The following is a 20,622-nucleotide window of genomic DNA, read 5'->3' on the forward strand; positions in this document are numbered from 1 at the left end:
GCGAGTATTTTGCTCCCTAGGGACACTTGGCAATGTCTGGAGCTAATTTTGTTTGTCATAACTTGTGGGGGGGTGTTGCTACTACCATCTAGTGGGTGAATGACAGGGATGCTGCTAAACATCCTACAGTGCACAGGACAGGATGGCCCCCATCTGGCCCAAAATGTATATAGTGCTGAGCTTGAAAAACCCTGTCATACGGTTAAAAGATGGGAAATGATTTCCCATCCCCAGCCCCTGCACTAAATTGTAATGGGAATTCCCTTTTGGTTATTAAAAACTTTTTAAAAGGCAAAGCTGTATACCTTCAAGAATCCCATAAAGCAGTAGCCCTCAAGCCTGACTGGGGGCGGGGGAGGGCTTTAAACTCCACCCCAAGGATGTTGCTTCAGTTACTGTCAGGTGGGGCCGGGGCATCTGATTTTTGTAAAGACACGTGTCCCAGGTCATTGTATTGTGTGGCCAGGGTTGAGAATGCAACCAAAAGGGTACAGTGGCCTCTAACTTTGATACCAAGCAGGACCCTGTGGGACTCCAGGGCACAAAAGCCCTTCCGTGTCCCCCATTTCTTTTCTTTCTTTCTTTTTTTTTTTTTGCGGTACGCGGGCCTCTCACTGTTGTGGCCTCTCCCGTTGCAGAGCACAGGCTCCGGACGCGCAGGCTCAGCAGCCATGGCTCACGGGGCCAGCCGCTCCGCGGCACGTGGGATCTTCCCGGACCGGGGCACGAACCCGTGTCCCCTGCATCAGCAGGTGGACTCTCAACCACTGCGCCACCAGGGAAGCCCCCCCCATTTCTTGATTACAGGAAATAGGGTTCATTCAGCCTCCCTGACCTTCCCTGAGTTCCAAGAAGCAGGTTCAAACCAATGCTAATTAGGGAAGGGAGGGGATGCGGAGACAAGGGAGCAACGGTCAAGAGAAACAACAGTACAGCCTTGAGGCAGGGTCCTGGTTCCCCTCAAGGGACACATATAACAATATCTTTGAGCTGTTTAGCAGATGCTGAAGCCCCCACCAGGTGGGAGAAGTTAACTGCATGCTGACCACAAGCACGGAGACCCCAGACCAGCTGGAACCAGACGGTTCCAACTTCACCACCAACCAATCAGAAGAACGTCCACGAGCTGATCACACCCTCTCTGAACCATTACTATCAAACTCCTCACTACCCCCTCCAGGTCGGGACACAGTTTTGAGGGCATTAGCCTGCTGTGTCCCCCTTCGCCTGGCAAAGTAATAAAGCTATTCTCTTCTACTTCACCCAAAACTCTGTCTCTGAGATTTAATTCAGTGTCAGGGTACAGAGGCCGGATTTGGCTTCAGTTTCCTATAGCATCACTGCAAGCTACAGGATAAACTGGGTTGCATACTTCTCAGGTGATGGAAAACAAGGAGAGGTAGAAACAGACATATATACAAGGAAAGAAAGAAAGGAAATATTTTCAATCAGGTCCTCAGAGCACATTCAGAAGGTCCCTGTTGAAATTCAGGGCACCTTCCACATATGTTCAGTGTACTCAAGGTGTATATTAATGAAGGATTTCCCAGTGTGCTCAAAGCATTTATTAACAAGCTGCAGAAGGCATAGTGTGGGGCAACTGAACTTAATCTCCTCTCACTAAGGCACTTTGAAGGAAGTTACTAATCACATGTGCTAGATACAATGTCAGGGACAAGTGCCAGTATAAAGATGAATATAACCCAGGTTGAGTTGTATTCATTGTTTTTCCTTCTGATTTTAAAAGAAATTAGAACATTTCTGTGGGCCCCTAAAAACATAGTGGACCCCACGCATTGTGCCATCTGTGCCTGCTGGAGAAATCGGCCCCGTCTATAGAGATACAATTTTTTGAAAACAAGAAATTGTCAAAGTACAGGCAGAGTTGCCCGGGGGTGACCCCACTGCTTCTCATAAAGGGGTTTCTATTGGATTGTTCCTTGTGCCTCGGCTCGGGGAGCACAGGCCTTGTTTGGGGGGCCCCAAGGCAAGCTATGGCCACAAGTACGCTGGGGCAGTGGGTGTAGCAGGAAGAAGGATTCAGGGGCCACTTTACAATTCTGCCCAGAGCCCTAATTCTCAGCATGTGGGGAGAAAATAACCAGATTACATGACATCAGAATTCTTCTGGGACTTCCCTGGTGGCACAGTGGTTAAGAATCCGTCTGCCAGTACAGGGGATATGGGTTCGAGCTCTGGTCTGGGAAGATCCCACATGCCACGGAGTAACTAACTAAGCCCGTGCGCCACAACTACTGAACCTGCGCTCTAGAGCCCACGTGCCACAACTATTGAGCCCACACACCTAGAGCCCATGCTCCACAACAACAGAAGCCACCGCAATGAGAAGCCCGTGCACCGCAACAAAGAGTAGCCCCGGCTCGCTGCAACTAGAGAAAGCCCATGCTCAGCATCGAAGACCCAATGCAGCCAAAAATAAATAAATAAAATAAAATAACAAATAAAAAAATAGAAATTAAAAAAAAAAGAATCCTTCTGGTAGGGAAGCCTGCTTCAAACTCCCACAACCCCTAAGACTCAACAAAGTCCGCACTCCGGCAGAAAAAAGCAGGTCCTCAGCTGGCTGCTCTCCACCTCTAGGGACAAGTAAGAATGCAGTCTTAGGTCTCTTCTCCCCATCCCAGCCCACCCGTGACCTCTCAGCCCAGGGAAGTGCCCCTACCCCCTTGCACACTGCTCAACCCCAGTGTTTAGTGGTTTGGGTCAGGAGTGTCAGTTTTTATTAATAGAGGAGTGTGGACTCAGTGTTGATTAATGTATTATATTGGATTGGCCAAAAAGTTCATCCGGATTTTTCCATAAGATGGCACGGAAAACCCGAACAAACTTTTTGGCCAACCCAATAGTAAACGTCTCCTGATTGCTGTGCATCATGAAAGTAATACCATGTAATACTCAGTGAGTTGCATTCTTACCCCCCATCCCAGAAGCCAAATGCCCAGTAGTTCAGCCTATCTGTACTGCAGTAAGACATCCTGGGGCATTGTACAACCCCAAAGACGCTTCTGCTGCATCTCTCTAAAGCATGACTTACAAATACCCTATTACATCACTTACATGTGGAATCTAAAATATGACACAAGTGAACTTATCTACGAAACACAAACAGACGCACAGGCATAGAGAACAGCCTTGTGGTTGCCAAGGGGGAGGGGGGGTGGGGGAGGGATGGATTGGGAGTTTGGGGTTAGCAGATGTAAACTAGTATATATAGAACAGATAAACAAGGTCCTACTGTAGAGCACACGGAACTATATTCAGTATCCTGTGATAAACCATAACGGAAAAGAATACGAAAAAGAGTGTATATGTATAAGTGAATCACTCTGCTGTACAGCAGAAATAAACGTAACATTATAAATCAGCTACACTTCAATAAAATAAATTTTTAAAAAATAAAGCATGTCGTACACCTGAAACTAATGCAACATTGTAAATCAACTATACCCCAATAAAATTTTTTTTAAAATACAGCATGTCTTAGGTAACTTTAACATTTTAAAACGGTATCTTAATTCTTTGAAAGCTGGCCTATCCCACATATGAACATCAGATCATCCAAACAGCCTGTCTCCAACATGCCAAAGAGCAGGATGGTTATCTATTATATAACCAGTACTGTACCTTGCTGAATACTAAACTATCTCAGCTCCCCACATTTGGTGAAGGCAGAGCACAATCTTTTTCATAACATCCGAAGTCAGAACTCGGTAAGTACCTGCCTCCTGCTAGAGCCCACAGGAGTCTATGGATTAGGGCTTAGATTCAGGCAAAGGAGAAGCACCTTCTCTCTGCAAGAAGAGCTGGCTCAGGGGGCTCTCTGGAGGCACCAGCTCCAAGGGACGGTGGCCTTCAGCATCCCTGGCCTGGGTGTCTGCTCCAAAGTCCATGAGCAGGCAGGCCAGCTCCCCACTGGACGCCCTGGCCACCGCGTGCAGAGGGGAATCCAGCCCCCGGCCTTGGTTCACGCTCGCCCCTAAACAATCACGAGAACAAGAGTCAGCCAAGGAGCAGAGTGCAAGCACCCCCTTCTCAAAGCACTGCACCTCAAAATTCCCTACCAAAAGGGCATCCATAGCAGGCACAGTAGTTCTCCTGAGAAAACAGGAGATGACTTGATTCCATTTAATAATATGGGGAAAATGCCACTTGACAATGTGACTGAATGTACCACAGGAGCTCTGTGACATATGAGGTTGAACATCTTGCCTTTGAGCACTCTACACAGGTGTGATACATGCAAGAAGAATCCTGGTGGCAGGAAAGCTGCACATTCATTATTAATGGAGCCCAAATATTAGCCAGTACAGGCCGGAAGTGACGCTAGATGGTGAAATCTCATCTATGGCAATTATCCACATTTACACGCCGAGCAACTGCCGTGCGGTTTTGAACCAGAGACTTGGGACCACGTGATTTGGACTGTGAAGGGCAATCAATTATGGCAGCATTGCCTAGATTGGGGTGGCCAATCCCAAGATCACAGGGAAGGTGGCAAAGCCCTCCTCTTCGGGGATAAGGTAGAATTCGAGGACCATCCCCACCCAATTCCATCCTTACACTCTCAACAAATCCCTACCCCAGTCCAGATGCTGGCTCCCGCTGTGATGTGTGGGGACATATGACTTTGCCTGAGCTGCTGTCCCTCTAGTAAAATGGGAATCTAGGTCCAGTCAACAAATGTTAACTGAATGGTTCTTGTATTGGTCTTAGCTTTGTGAGGGATGCCAAACATGGCCCTCTCCTGACTAGGAGCTTAAAATCCACCTAGGGTAATAGAAGAAAGAGAGGGAGAGAAGGAGAGAGGGAACCAATCTCCTAATTCATGGTAATGGCTGCCAAGTGAGTAGAAGGCAATGAGGACTGTAAGAGCATTCAGCAAAGGGCAAGATTACTGGATTTTTAAAGAATAACCAGGACTCAGATAATGAAAGAGGTGATGAAGTGGTATACCAAGTGTTGAAGAAGGGTCTGGATAACAGCAGGAAGGTGCAAAAGAATGATGCGACCTACGACTTTTCAAAAATATAATATTTACAATGGACTAAAAATGGGGCAAGTTCTATTTCCAAGTCAAAGAGAACTGGTGAAGGCGGCCCCAAATCTGAAGATTCGGCCCTAAGCCAGCAGCTGTGCAAGTTACTCAGGGCCTAATAATATCAATGGCCAGAGGGAGGGAGGAGAAACTAATAAGCATTGAGGGCCATCCTGGGAGATATCATCATTATCATTATTATCACTATTCTCATTACAAGTGAGAGAACTAAAGTTGAAACAGTTTAAACTAATTCCCCACGGAAACACAGTCAGTATGAACTCTGATCTTGTCTGGCTCCATTGCCCGCGCTCTTTCTTCTGCTACAATAGAAAGAGCTTTCAAATACCTTTAATTTACTTTTCATTTACTTTCCTTGTTATGTTTTGCTTTTGGTTTTACCTGATTCCAGAAGCTTCTTGGCACAGGCCACCTGCAGATTTTCACAAGCCAAATATAACGGTGTGCCCAGGTGGCTGATGTTCCGGTCAACGTCGCCCCCATGAGCCACAAGAGACTCAATGCACTCCACGTGGCCTGCAGCCCAAAGTGAGAGAAAACAGTTACAACACAAATTCTCGTAGCTAGGGAAACAACACCTCGCCCATTTTTTGTGTGTTTAAATTTTCCAACAACTTATCCAGCGACCAAAAGCTATTTCCTCTATTTAGAAGAGGGAATGATCTTCAACACCGTCACCAGTTAATGGGTTGACTATAAGATGGCATCTGTAGCTCTGGGTGGAACTCCACTTGAGTGTACCAGCCACAGTAAGCAACGAGCAGCCACCCACCTTTTTCAACTGTTGGTGGCTTTGTAATCAGTCTGATTACAGAAATCAAAGTGAGCGCTGAGGAGAGGTATGGAACAACAGGGACTAAAGGTGGACCTGGAGAAGAAAGGGCACAGAGTGGACCGTGGAACAGGGCAGGAAAGTTACAACCTCACCAAGGGCAGGGCCTGGGACAAACAGGCCACGGCGGGCACAGGCGAGGCTTAGAAGAAGGTGCCAAATCCAGCGTGAGTGAGGCCCAGTGTGGCCAGCTAAGTTTGGTGAAAGCAGAATCACTCTTCCTTGGTCTAGGACATCATACTTGAAACATTGCTCCTTTGCATTTATCTTGTTATACCATCTTAGCTCTATGTGTCCAGTGAATATGATGAGTTAACATGTCTCCTCGTGAAGAAATGCCAGTGCTTTGGGAGATACTTATAATATGGGTGGATCCAGTCAAATGGGGCTGCTGTAAAGATGAGGGGAAGCCATTTTGTGAAGTCACTGCGGAAATGGCCCTCGGGGCAAGGTACGGTCATCATGATGTCGAGGAGGAGGAGAAATATCAGAGAAAAGCAAAACTTACAATTTTATTTTTTTTGTCTCAGAGTTAAGAATAGCAGGAAAACTGTGACTTTATGAAAAGAATTATCCCAGATGAATAAGTTCTGGGGATCTAATGTACAGCATGGTGACTACAGCTAATAATATATATACTGTATATACTGTACTTTAAATTTGCTACGGGAGTAGATCTTAAATGTTCTCACCACAAAAAAAGGGAACTATATGAGGCAATGGATGTGTTAATTAACTTGATTATGGTTATCCTTTCACAATGTATACGTATATCAAATTATCACACTGTACACCTTAAATATATACAATCTTATTTGTCAATTATACCTCAACAAACCTGGGGATAGGGAGACTTACCCGGAACTGTATATAACATCTTATATTTCCAAAAATTGAAAGTTTGTTTCACTTAGCAAACTTAGGTGGCCCTGAGACGATATTCTTTAAGGCCTTAAAACAGAAGACTATAATTTGTTTTATAAAATAACTTGACTTTATGGGGTCATGGGTTCAACAACACATTCCACAAATTCTGACGGATAGTCTACTATATGCCAGGCCCTGTTCCAGAAACACAGCAGTGAGCAACATTCCAAATGTTCTAAAAGGGTGCTTCTCAAATTTACTGTGCATCAGAAATCACCTGGAGGGCTTGTTAAACAAAGCACAGATGGCTGGACCCCACCCCCAAAGTTACTGATTCACTGGGTCTGGAATGGGGCCCAAGAATCTGCATTTGCATGCCAGGTCAGGCTGACGCTTCTGGTCCCAGGATCCACACATTGAGAACAACTGCTCCGTATACTTCCTTTTCCCTCTTCCCTTCAACAATAAGATGTCCCTTGAAGGAGGGGGTGGAAAACTTAAATTCTCAACAGATTTACCTCTCTTAGCAGCTTCGTGCATGGGGGACGCCAGATCACTCTCAGGGTGGGGACTGGCTCCATGCTGCAGAAGCAAATTCACACAGTCCAGGCTGCCGCTGACACAAGCATTAAACAAGGGAGTATGCCAGTCTGTAGTAACACCATTCACCTAGAAAGAAAAGCTCCAGCATGAAAGCGGGCAGTGGGGTATCCTGGATTCAGACCTAAGCTCCACCATTTTCAAGCTATTATTTCACGTGTCTGAGCCTTAAATTCCACAGCTACAAAATGGGGACAAAAAATAACAAATTCCCCAAAGTTGTTGTGAAAAACCGGATGAGGTATGGAATGTAACGCATCAAGAACGTTCCCAGACCAGGGATTGAACCCGTGCCCCCTGCAGTGGGAGTGCGCAGTCCTAACCACTGGACGGCCAGGAGATTCCCACTAATCACCTTATTTTAAACATGCCATCCTAGACCCATCCCACACCAATCCAATTTCCCCACAGAAGTTAGAGTAACCTTTTAAAATTGTTAATGTATTATATTTTTTAATTTAAAAATATCACTTTCGGGACTTCCCTGGTGACACAGTGGTTGGGGGTCCACCTGCCAATGCAGGGGACATGGGTTCGAGCCCTGGTCCAGGAAGATCTCACATGCCACGGAGCAACTAAGCCCATGCGCCACAGCTACTGAGCCTGCGTTCTAGAGCCCGCGAGCCACAACCACTGAGCTCGTGAGCCACAACTACTGAGCCTGCGTGCCACAACTACTGAAGCCCGCGCGCCTAGAGCCTGTGCTCCGCAACAAGAGAAGCCACCGCGATGAGAAGCCCGCGCACCGCAACAAAGAGTAGCCCCCGCTTGCCACAACTAGAGAAAGCCCATGCACAGAAACGAAGACCTAACACAGCCAAAAATAAATTAATAAATTAAAAAACATCACTTTCATCCAAATACAGAGTGAACACAAGCAAAAGATTTTATTCAGCTCATTCATTAATGAGGGAACCAGTAAAATGGCAAGGTTGGCTAAAAGGAGAATTTATATAGTCAGTCAATGCAATGCTGAAATAAATTTGCTAACAGATACAAAAGTGGTTAATATCCTATAGGGCCATAAAACTATAATCGTTGGGGCTATCTTTTCTAACACTGGAAATCAGACTGAACCTTACAAGTTAACATCTAACTTCACAGTGTTTGGGCTATAATTGAATGGCAAAGAGCAAAGCCAAGTGCAGATGCATTTTCCTCTATCACGGAATTCTTTGGTGAACCTGTTAAACGATGATACCGTGAAGACAGGGACGTCATTCTCATGCCCCATTTCCACTCAAGGCCAGGACTAGTGACTCATGAAAGATGTCCAGGGTGCAAAGTTTAAGGAGACACTCGCTCCCAGGGTTACAGAAGTGCTGAGTGACCCTGCGAGTGAGCAGAGTTTAGAGTTTGCACCCCAGGCTCCTTTCTCGCCTCTGCTTAGTCCTGGCCCTGTTTCCAGGTTTGGGGTAAGTTTTCTTAACCAAAATATAAACCTCATGATACACTCATCTATGGCTCTCGGCTGCTCTCAGGACAAAGCCCATTTTCTTGGCATGGTTGGCAAGCTTGTTTGTGTTCTGACCCCTCTCACCTGCTCTATTCTGCTGCTATAAGGAATTATTTTTTTCAGTTTTTTAAAAGTTTATTTATTTTATATATTTTTGGCTGTGTTGGGTCTTCGTTGCTGTGCACAGGCTTTCTCTAGTTGTGGCGAGCGGGGGCTACTCTTCGTTGCAGTGCACGGGCTTCTCATTGCGGTGGCTTCTCTAGTTGCGGAGCACGGGCTCTAGGCGGGCGGTCTCAGTAGTTGTGGCTCGCAGGCTCTAGAGTGCAGGCTGAGTAGTTGTGCGCATGGGCTTAGTTGCTCCGCGGCATGTGCGGTCTTCCCGGACCGGGGCCGAACCTGTGTCCCCTGCATTGCCAGGTGGATTCTTAACCACTGAGCCACCAGGGAAGTCTCTAAGGAATGATTTGAAGGAACGAGTTGAAGCCCCCACTTTCACTTCTAGGCCTTTGCGTTTGTTGTTCCCAGTGGGTGGGAAGTCCATCATTTCCCCCAACCCACCGCTGAGCTGACTAACTCCAACAGGTCCTTTAGGTTTCAACTGTAACATCATTTCCTGTAGGAAGCATCTTTTGACTCCCCCTCTCCATCAGAAATAAATGGGTTAGGGACACTTCTATGTGTTCCCAACAATCCCCTTACTATTAATACTTATTACATTGTAGTAGTTTGCAAAATATGGCCACAGATTCTCTGCCCAGGATGCATATCCCTTTGCAGAGTGGCTTAGTAACTCCTCCCATCCCAAGACGGAGACTATCTTTTCAATCCTTGAATCTGGACTTGCCCACATGAATTGCTTTGGTCAATGGGACAGTTAACAAGTGTGATGCAAGCAGAGAGCTTGCCCTCTTTTGCTGCTCTTGGAATCCCTGCTACCATGTGAACAGGCCTGGGCCACCTGCTAAAGGATGAGAGACCACGTAGAGATTTTCTGTCTCCCCAGACCTCCCAGCCATCCCAGCCAAGGTCATCATGAAGCAGCCTGCCCCAGCCCATCTATCAGCTAACCTCAAATGCCTCAGTAAGCCCAGCTGAGGTTAGCTGAAGCAGCCAGACCAGAAGAGCTGTCCAGACAACACAAGGAACTGTGAGATAAATGGCTACTGTCTTAAGTCATTAAGTCAGGGTGGTTTGTTACACAGAAGAAACTAACAGATAAAAACAGCGTATTGTAATTGCCTGCTGTGGCTGAGATACTATGCATTAAACAAACTCATTTCCTCTCTCTTGGGCGCAGAGGCATACTACACTTGCCCGCCTCCCTGGCAGTTAGACATGGCCTGAATTCTGGCCAATGGAATATGAGCAAAAGTGACATATGTCACTGCCAAGACTGGCCCTGAAAAAGTTTCCATTCACAATCCTCCATGTCTTTTCCCCTTCTAGCCATCTGGAATGGAGCACATATGGGAGCCACTTGTTGAAGACAGTGGAGCAACAGGATGAAAGGAGCCTGCGTCCTTGAATCACCCTTGGAAAACAGCCACCCAACTGGGAACACCCACACTGGATTCTGAGTTGAACAAGAAATAAACTTTTATTATATGAGGCTACCAAGATTTCAGGGTTTATCTTTTGAAGTGGTTAGTGTTACATGCCGCCATTTACCTGTTTATCTGGTTGTCTCCTCATTTAGTTTAGAAGTTCCTGAAAATCTTTATCTAGAGTTAGGCACATAATAAATGCTCAGTACAGACTGGTTGAGAAAAGACGAGAAACCCATACAGAATTTCCTGATCAGATTTGCCCATCACTTCTGAGCAAGAGAGTACTTAAGTTAATGGAAGATCTACTGGTCCCTACTTTCAAATTGAATGATTTCGTATCTTCCTTCTCTAGAATCTCATTATGTCATCCCGATTCCCATTCTCCAAATAATAATCACATGCCTTATCCCTCTCAATCCTCACAATACCACAAAATATGCTACATAATTTTTTTTGGTATTTTCCCTGTTTTTTTTTCTCATATATAGACTCTAAAGCTTATAGGCTAAGTAACTTGTCCAAGTTTCCAATGTTAGTAAATGGTAGAGATGGTCTGGGACCATCAGGTCTTATGGAGCCAAATGTTATGTGTTTTCTACAATATGTCACTACCTTCCAGCCACAGGAATGAAGGCAGAAATCGAACAGCTATTTATGAATAGTGACAGTCAAAGAAAATGATACAGGCTCAGACCATGACTTTCTAGCTAAAAATGCAGTATTTCATCTACTACTAAAGTAAATAAGCTTGATAGACATAATACTTTTGAAAAAAAACTTCATATTTCAAATCAGGCTAATCAAAAACGCTGGAAAGTATTCAAAACGGATAGAAATCGTCATTTTTCAGTCATGGTGTCTAAGGTGTGATTTGAGCTGCACTTACCTGAGCTCCATGCTTTAATAAAATGTTTGCACAGGACGGATGACCTCCGAGACAGGCTTCATGGAGCGGGGACACACGATCTGCCGTGACGAGGTTCACAAGCCAGCCCTGGAGGAGGGGAAATGGGCAGAGTAAGGGATGCAAAGCAACAGTTCTGTAGGGTTGGGTTTCAGTCATGAATTCAGTACAAGACAATTCTTTTAAAAGTTAACCTGGGGGCTTCCCGGGGCTTCCCTGGTGGCGCAGTGGTTGACAGTCCGCCTGCCGATGCAGGGAACACGGGTTCGTGCCCCGGTCCGGGAGGATCCCACATGCCGCGGAGCGGCTGGGCCCGTGAGCCATGGCCGCTGAGCCTGCGCGTCCGCGTCCGGAGCCTGTGCTCCGCAACGGGAGAGGCCACAGCAGTGAGAGGCCCGCGTACAGCAAAAAAAAAACCAAAAAAACAAACAAAAAAAAACTGTAAAAAAAAAAAAAAGTTAACCTGGCTCACCTATGATAAACCATAATGGAAAAGAATATTAAAAAAAGAATGTATATATATATTAATACATATATAAATGAATCACTTTGCTGTACAGCAGAAATTAACAAACACAACATTATAAATCAATTATACATCAATTAAAAAATTTACAAAAAAAGTTAATCTGGCTCATAAAAAAGAATGAAATAATGCCATTTGCAGCAACATGGATGGACCTAGAGATTATCATACTAAGCAAAGTAAGTCAGACAGAGAAAGAAATACCATATGATACCACTTATATATGGAATATAAAATATGATACAAATGGACTTATCTACGAAACAGAAACAGACTCACAGACATAGAGAGCAGACTTGTGGCTCCCAAGGGGGAGGGGACTGAGGAAGGGATGGATTGGGAGTTTGGGACTAACAGATGCAAACTATTCTATATAGGATGGATAAACAACAAGGTCCTACTGTAGAGCACAGGGAACTATATTCAATATCCTGTGAGAAACCATAATGGAAAAAGAATATGAAAAGGAATGTATATATATATGTGTAACTGAATCACTTTGCTGTATAGCAGAAATTAACACAATGCTGTAAATCAACTATACTTCAATTTAAAAATAAAATAAAAATAAAAACCCAACAACTTAAAAAAAAAAGTTAACCTGGCTCAAAATCTGACAGTACGCTAAGGTGTTGACAATGATGTAAAACAACAAACAAAAAAAGGAACCATCATACTGCTGGCGGGAGTGTAATATAACACAACCACTCAGGCTAACAGTTTGACAGTATCTGTTAGAGTTGATGACACACATACCTATGACCTAGCCATGTGACTCTTAGGTGTACACACTCAAGACTGACTTTCAGCTTGCTCTCACACTCTCTTGTCCTCTCACTTATTGGCTCATTGTTTTGATGAGGGCCATGACAAGGAACTTAGGGCAGTCTCCAGGCAACAGCCAGCCAGGAATTGAGGCTTTTAGTGAAAAAAACCCAGAAGGGGGCTTCCCCGGTGGCGCAGTGGTTGAGAATCCGCCTGCCAATGCAGGGGACATGGGTTCGATCCCTGGTCCAGGAAGATCCCACATGCCGCGGAGCAACTAAGCTCGTGTGCCACAACTACTGAGCCTGTGCTCTAGAGCCCGTGAGCCACAACTACTAGCCCGCGTGCCGCAACTACTGAAGCCCGTGCGCCTAGAGCCCGTGCTCCACAACGAGAGAAGCCACTGCAGTGAGAAGCCCGTGCACCACAACAGAGAGTAGCCCCCGCTCGCCACAACTAGAGAAACTCCGCGTGCAGCACCGAAGACCCAACACAGCCATAAATAAATAAATAAATAAATAAATAAAATTTAAAAAAAAAGAAAAAAGAAAAAGGGCAGTTTCTAGTGTGTGCTTAAAAAAAAAAAAAAAACCCAGAAGGAACTGAATCTTGTCAACAGCCATGTAAGAGAATTTGGACTGGGGTCCATCCTTAGACAAGCCCCAAGATGCCTGAAGCTCTGGTCCACACTCTTATGACTGCAGATTCATAAGAGTCCCTGACCCAGCTAAACTGTGTCTAGATTCCTGACCCATAGACACTGGGAACTAATACATGTCTGTTACATGAAGCCGCTAAGTTCGGGATTTCTTATATACGTACAGGTATATATAAGAAATATGTATATGTATTTCTTATATACGTACAGGTATATATGAGCGCACTCCAATAGCCCTGGACTAATACAGGCCAAAGCATTAGGTGAACGTCCACAGACAGAGAGGCAGAAAGTCCTGAGGTTGAGGGGCAATTACATTCTCACTCTAGTATACTAGGGCTGAAGAAGCAAGAAAGTGTCTGAAAGGCCCTGGGATTCTTCATCCTCTGGGAAAATGTGCTCTCCAGCAGATGGATCCTGAGCCCAATCCAAGCAAAACATCAAAGAACTCCAGGAGAGGCTCCACAGACCCACCCCCCCGATCTTGGAATATATTATCTATTCCCTAACAGGAAGAAATCACGTACAATAAAAGTTCTTTTCCTTAGGGCATGTCAGTTAAGAGCATGGATAGTTTAATTAACATCTTGGTAACATACCTTTTCTTCCCAGAACAGTTTAAATTTGCCTAAAATCATTCCAATCAATGACTTCACTCACCATCATTCCTAACATACATTCTTCTACTTCTGTGGGCATTTACAAGTCAGCCCCCTAGTCATGCTGTCCTTTGGACTTTTACCCTCTGACTGTCAAGCTCATGCATTTTGATATATACCTGGACATACACCTGAGTCTACAGGATCTCAGACGCAGAGCCTTTTTAGGTGGGTCTGCAAAGGGGTTCTGGGTGACTCAAAATCACCTGCTTAAAAATGAGAAATTCCAATATCCTTTATACTACTTTGTCATCCCAGCTCTGCTGTTCGCAGGGAGGGATAGGACTGTATCTTCCCTTCCGTCATAACCTCAAATTCCATCTGTATTCAATAAATGCCTACTGACCCTCTGACTCGAGAAGAATTTGAGTTATAGCATTTATTCCCTCCAGAAGCACTGCCCATGGACTTCAGTGTGGCATCTGCTGTTTTATTATTGTCATTATTATTTTATTAGAGGCATCCCCTCAAAGATCTGTTCTCAAATCCTTTTTTTCCCCACTCTCAATGTTCTATATTTGTCCAATCTCTTCCCCACACACTACTAGAGTACACAAAAAATTCACAGCAAAATGTTAACTGCATTTTTCTCTGTGCGACAGATCCTGAGATGAAAGAAGACTGTCCTTTAAAGGAATTCTTTACTGTGTTCTGTTAACTGCAGTCACCACTGCCATTTCTAAATCATCATTTAGGTGCTTATACATAAATCCAGGTAAATGAAAATGTAAAAAAGGAATTATTCACAGTACAAAAGTGTTCACCACTCATTACATATTCACATTACAACGAAGTTCCATTAAATTAAGTTTCCCTTTGCAAACTGAGGACTGTATTTAGAGGTACAAGTTTGACTTTAAATGAACTGTGGCAATTTGTTTGAATTATTGACAAGACTGAATCATATACTATTATAAGGTAAATTTTAACCCATTACTTCAGAGAGGGTCCAGTCTACAGTGAGTTCTCAGTTAAAAAAATGAATAGCTTATCTTTAATTGTTCTATCATCAACTGTCTGTCCCCTAGTCTCAGCCTATATTCAGAAGCTCTTTCTGATGGGTCCTTGGGGTTGTACGATATCAGGGCACCCATGGGTGACACAGTGCTTAGTACCTGGCAACTTTCTGTCCCAGCCTCAAATCATATGCTTACCCAGGCTGAACCAACTGACTACAAGAAGCTGAGGCTTTATTCTTTGTCCTTCCCACAGTTCTCACTTCCTTCTCTACACTCAGCAGAAAAGAAGATCATGAACACCTATCGTACTCACGTTCATCAGAACACATCACTTCCTTCCTACTTTACCAAGGAGGTCAAAGCCATTTGATGTGAGAACTTCCTACATTCCCTTTCTCCCCACCCCTAAAATCTCTCTGCATTCCTCCAGTCTTCTTTTCTCGCATTGCTCCTTTCTTTGAGGAAGAAATATATGAGTGCACTCCAATAGCCCGTGACCGCACCCGGGCCCCCCCAGCTCCCGCCACGCCCGTGACATTCCTTCATCCACCTTCTCACGTGTCCCCTGCTCTCTCGAGATACACTTTCTTTTTGCTTTCAAAGCCCCCCCATCCCTCAGTCCTGACCCTCTGCCAAGCATCCATCCATGTGCTTCTTCCCTTTGCTGCCCCCTCCTTTATTTATTTATTTTTTTTGAAAATAGTCTATCCCCGTTGTCTGTACTTTTACCCCTTCTCTCATTTTCTACCAACACAATCCTGCTGATACTGCTTTTAAAGACCACCTGTGACTTCCGGAAACCAGTTTGCACTGCTCTGCCCCCCACCTTCTTCCACCTCTAAATTTGTCACATGTTCATCCTCACCTCGTGAAACCTCTCCCCTGACTTCTAAAACAGAGTTCTACCTGGAATTATCTCCGACCTCTGACTGCCTTTTTTCCTGTCTCTTTCACTAACTCTGTCCTTTTCATCCTTACATCTCCTAATGCAGGCATTTCCTCCAGGATTTGCCCTCAAATCCTTTTCTTTTTCTCTCAATACTCTTTATACATTATATATCAGGGCTTTCAAATTTAAATCTCGGGACTACCCTGGTGGCACAGTGGTTAAGAATCCGCCTGCCAATGCAGGGGACACGGGTTCAAGTCCTGGTCTGGGAAGATCCCACATGCCGCGGAGCAACTAATCCTGTGTGCCACAACTACTGAAACCCACGCACCTAGAGCCCACGCTCTGCAACAAGAGAAGCCACCACAATGAGAAGCCCGTGCACTGCAACAAAGACTCAATGCAGCCATAAATAAATAAACAAATTTATTTTAAAAAATAAAAAATCTAAATCTCCATCCCCAGTATATGTTTCTAATTCCCTGCTAAGACATAACCACCCAGAGACCCAGCTCACGACATAAATTCAGCCTTTGCCAACCAAGCTCCCCTGAAAGGAGCTCCTTGTCTTGCCGGATCCCACATGCCACAGAGCAACTAAGCCCGTGCGCCACAACTACTGAGCCTGCGTGCCTGGAGCCCATGCTCCGCAACAAGAGAAGCCACCGCAAGGAGAAGCCCACACACCGCAACGAAGAGTAGCCCCCGCTCGCCGCAACTAGAGAAAGCCTGTGCACAGCAATGAAGACCCAATGCAGCTAGAAATAAGTAAAATAAATAAATTTATTTTTTTTAAATCCCTGAACGTACTGGTCCTACAGGAGCTTAAAAAATACCAATGCATGAAGCCTGCCCTAGGCTAAATCAGAATATCTACAGTGAAGCCCAGGCATTGTTATTTTTTTTTAATCTCACATTATTTTAATGTGAAGTCACAGTAAAGAATAATTAGCTACAGTTTCAGTTTCTCCCTTCTTGGACCAAGTGAGAATTATTTTTTGTAATTTTCTTTTCTCTTTGTTATAGCCATTTGAATGTTTGGTCTTACTCCCCTTACTAAAATATGTTTGTTTAGTTTAGCAGGAGAGTTTTTCAGTATGCTTTGATTACCTGAAGCGCTATGTAGATTGTAATAAGAAAATAGATACTCCTCATTTATGAGGAGTAACTGGAGCAGGTAATTTACACAACGTCACCTTAGTTAATTCTCTCAAACTCATATAAGGTAACATAATAGACTGAATTTTTGGTCTCAATTCTTCACTCTCCTGTAGCAGTGTAATACATTCACACCCTTGCCATGACCTCATAGTTGACAAAATGTATCAATACTTCCTTGATCCTTGAATTTGGACTTGGTCATCTGACTTGCTCTGACCAATGGGGTGTTAGCAGATGTGACATAAGTAGACTGGAAGTATTCTTTCATGGTTGAGCTTGCCCTGCTATGCTTCAACATTTTGCCACAAGGAGAAAATTCCTCAGGTAGCTACTGGTGAAATAAGGATGGGAGGCGTGTGCAGCAGAGCTATACCCAACCCACAGCTTGGAGCCAAGCTCAGTCCAGATCAGCTGATCCAAAGTCTCATTAGCAAGAAATAAATGTTAATTGTATTATGCCACTGAGTTTGGGGTGTTTGTTACACAGCAAGATCTGACTAATACAGGTAGGTATTGGAACACTCATTTTATAAAGGCAGAAATTGAGGTTCCAAGAAAATAACTTGCTTAAATAATGCAAAAGAGCTTAAAGACATGATTCCAGCTGATATTCAGTAAACATGTAAATACTAAACATAAATGAACATCAGTCCAATTTAATAAATCATATATAAAAGCTGCAATGATCATTTTTCACCCTATCAAAAAAAGGTAAATGTTACATTTTATCTGAGAAGCAGCTTAACTTCATTTAGCTAGAGTTACGTGTTACTATCTGTATTTCTATTTATAAGAGGCTGCTGTTACCAAAAACAGCTTAAGACAGTGGCTTAGAGTAATCTGAAAATCGTCTTTAGAAACTGTTTTCTCTTGGGAGGATTTCTTAGTCTATATACATCCGTGAAATTGGAATTTTTTCAAAGCACATTTCCACGAACTACCACCTGAAATTTATCATGTCTCTTGATTGTGAATTTAGATCACAAACCACAGTAGAAACAGCAGTATATAGGACTATCACAGAGAGGAATCTCAGATATTTTTAATTGCAGTACGAATATTGCAGATATCTAAAATATCTCAAAATATACATTCATCCTACTTAGAAAGTATGGTAGTAATTAGAATCACCACTAAATCTTCTTATTGAGTGCATTAATAAAGAAGTTCATAGATTACTATGTCACACATTTGTTTATAGAGTTCCTCTATATTGTGTTTTATGCATTTAAAACATTAGTCTGAGAAGGGGTCCACAGACTTTGCCAGACTATCAAAGGGGTCCATGAAAGGGCCAAGAGCTTCTAACCTAAAAGGTCCATATTGTCTCTTCAGAGAACAGAACACTATGAAGAAAAACTTTACTGGAATTTTGAATGGCGATTGCAACTGCTTTCTTAAAAGCGCCTTTGCTTAAGTTCCCAATAATTTCAAAGCATCAAAACTCAAATTAATGTGTACTTGAAATGACGCCCAAGGAGCAGAGAAACTAATATGAAACTGGGCAGAGCCATTTCCACTGGAGATTCAACAGAACTGAACAAGTCTTTGAAATTATACGATGTCATTTTTTTTTTTTTTTTTTTTTTTTTTTGCGGTACGCGGGCCTCTCACTGTTGTGGCCTCTCCCGTTGCGGAGCACAGGCTCCGGACGCGCAGGCTCAGCGGCCATGGCTCACGGGCCCAGCCGCTCCACGGCATGTGGGATCTTCCCGGACCAGGGCACGAACCCGTGTCCCCTGCATCGGCAGGCGGACTCTCAACCACTGCGCCACCAGAGAAGCCCACGATGTCATATTTTAAAAGACATTTTCAAGCAGTTATTTTACATGAGGGGTTTTCAACCTCTTTCAGCACTACTGACGTTCAGGGCTGGATAATTTTTGAATGTGGAGAGCTGCCCTGTGCAGTGTCAGATGTTTAATTACTTCCTTGGTCTCTAGCTACTAGATGCCAATAACACCTCCACTCCACCTCATCCCTGCTCCTGCTTCCAGTCATGACAACCCAAAATGTCGCCAGACATTGTCAAATGTCCCCTTTGGGGCAAAACTGCCCCAGCTGAAAACCACTGTTTTACATGATAATTTTCAAGAACATAGTCTATTGAATAAAGTGAGAGCAACTTGAATGCACTAATTTGCCTGCTATTCATTCAACAGATATTTAGTATAGAATCTATTCTGTGTGTAGAATTGTACCAAACTCTAGTATTATGCCAGCCTCCAAATAAAGAAGGACAGGATTCATCTCCTTCTGCTAAAGAGGAAATTTATATCTTAATATCAGACTGTGGTGTCTTTTTCTCAATGTGGTGAGCAGTAGAATGTGCTTAATATTCATCTTTTTTTTCCCCAAAAAGTTACTTACCTGGCTGATGAGGTTCCTCAAAGACAGCAGACGTCCATGAATGGCTGCTTCATGCACAGGAGACCAATCAGACACAGTATCTGTATGGAAAAGGGAGGAGCAGGTGACATCCTGCTAATGCACTTTAGACCGGGAGGCTCATCCTTGCCCATCAATAAGAGTCTAACCGGTCTTACTGGAGGGAGACATTGGAGTCAATCAACCAAAACTCCACCAGGACTTCAGAATTTCTCCCCTCTATAGATGGTTTTTTTTTTTTTTTTTTTTTGGTGGTACGCGGGCCTCTCACTGTTGTGGCCTCTCCCGTTGCGGAGCACAGGCTCCAGACGCGCAGGCTCAGCAGCCATGGCTCACGGGCCCAGCCGCTCCGCAGCATGTGGGATCTTCCCAGACCGGGGCACGAACCCGTGTCCCCTGCATCGGCAGGCAGACTCTCAACCACTGCGCCACCAGGGAAGCCCTATAGATGTTTTTTTGAACACCGTTTGTTTGAAATGTCTAGCTAGCTAAAGAAATAACTACAGCCAGTGTCCAAACTGAGGACAAAGTGGTGGACTGGGATGACAGATTACTGTACTTCCATTTAGACGCTGGTTTCAAAGGCAAATGGTCTATTTAGTTAAATGAGAGCTTCACTAATTACCAGCATTAGTGCGTTAAGCGGTGGTTGCCAGTCTAGTTTACTGCATGAAATACAAACTCTGGCATCTCAGCAAACAGTGCCATATACTAATAGTAGTAATCATGTCATTACATACGCCATTAGGTTTGGAATCAAATCTAAACAAAACCATATTTATGAATTACCTCCTGTCCCAATATCAAGCGCAAATCAGAGCTCAGTCTGACCTTGTAACAGGGACGTGATTTACCCCCAAAGGCAATGCGCCCATGTGATTAAGAGAAAGCTGTGAATTCAGACCCGCTTGACTTCTTCTGAGCTGTGGGTCCCTGGGCAGACCCCGAGCTTCAGTTTCCTTCTCTGTAAAGTCAGGACAGCAATATTCTTACTTATGGCTCAACTCCTATTAGCTACTATTATTATCCTGCTCTAACAATAACCAGAGGGTCTTGATTAGACCCCACAGTCACTGCTATTTAAAAAATAGCAAATGTCTTCTCCAACCATTTGGAAAGAATACGCTTTCTTAGGAAGGAAGCTTGTAAAACCCATCCCAACACGTTAAATGCTTTCCTCGGGATGTCAACTGACTGCGGCGCAGACCTGAATTTTTCTCATCGCCAGCTGCGTCTGGTTTCTAGAACAAACAAAGGCAGGAAGTCAGAACGTGAGGAGGCTGGTCTGAGCTCCAGCTCTGCCTCTGCTCAAGTAAACACACTACACACACACG

The 20,622-nt window shown here is 44.1% G+C and overlaps 1 protein-coding gene across 4 annotated transcripts in view; it reads right to left on the bottom strand.

Annotated features, from left to right (window-relative positions):
- Window positions 1-20,622, bottom strand: part of ASB9 (ankyrin repeat and SOCS box containing 9) — a 46,947-nt gene that overhangs the window by 18,780 nt on the left and 7,545 nt on the right. For 3 of the 4 annotated variants that reach the window (XR_014292469.1, XM_082609711.1, XM_082609710.1), the window contains exons 2-6: window positions 19,271-19,350; window positions 11,266-11,373; window positions 7,295-7,445; window positions 5,459-5,593; window positions 3,806-3,997 (exon numbers count right to left, since the gene is read on the bottom strand). Coding sequence is in view for 3 of the 4 variants with exons in the window: in XM_082609711.1 (XP_082465837.1) it covers window positions 3,806-3,997; window positions 5,459-5,593; window positions 7,295-7,445; window positions 11,266-11,373; window positions 19,271-19,350 (666 nt within the window). In the remaining variant the exon portion in view is untranslated. Of the gene's footprint in view, window positions 1-3,739; window positions 3,998-5,458; window positions 5,594-7,294; window positions 7,446-11,265; window positions 11,374-19,270; window positions 19,351-20,622 lie in introns of all 4 variants that reach the window. The other variant, XM_082609712.1, reaches the window with a different exon arrangement.

Source organism: Mesoplodon mirus, assembly GCF_964341445.2.
Source record: "Mesoplodon mirus genome assembly, chromosome: X".
NCBI classification, from domain to species: Eukaryota; Metazoa; Chordata; class Mammalia; order Artiodactyla; family Ziphiidae; genus Mesoplodon; species Mesoplodon mirus.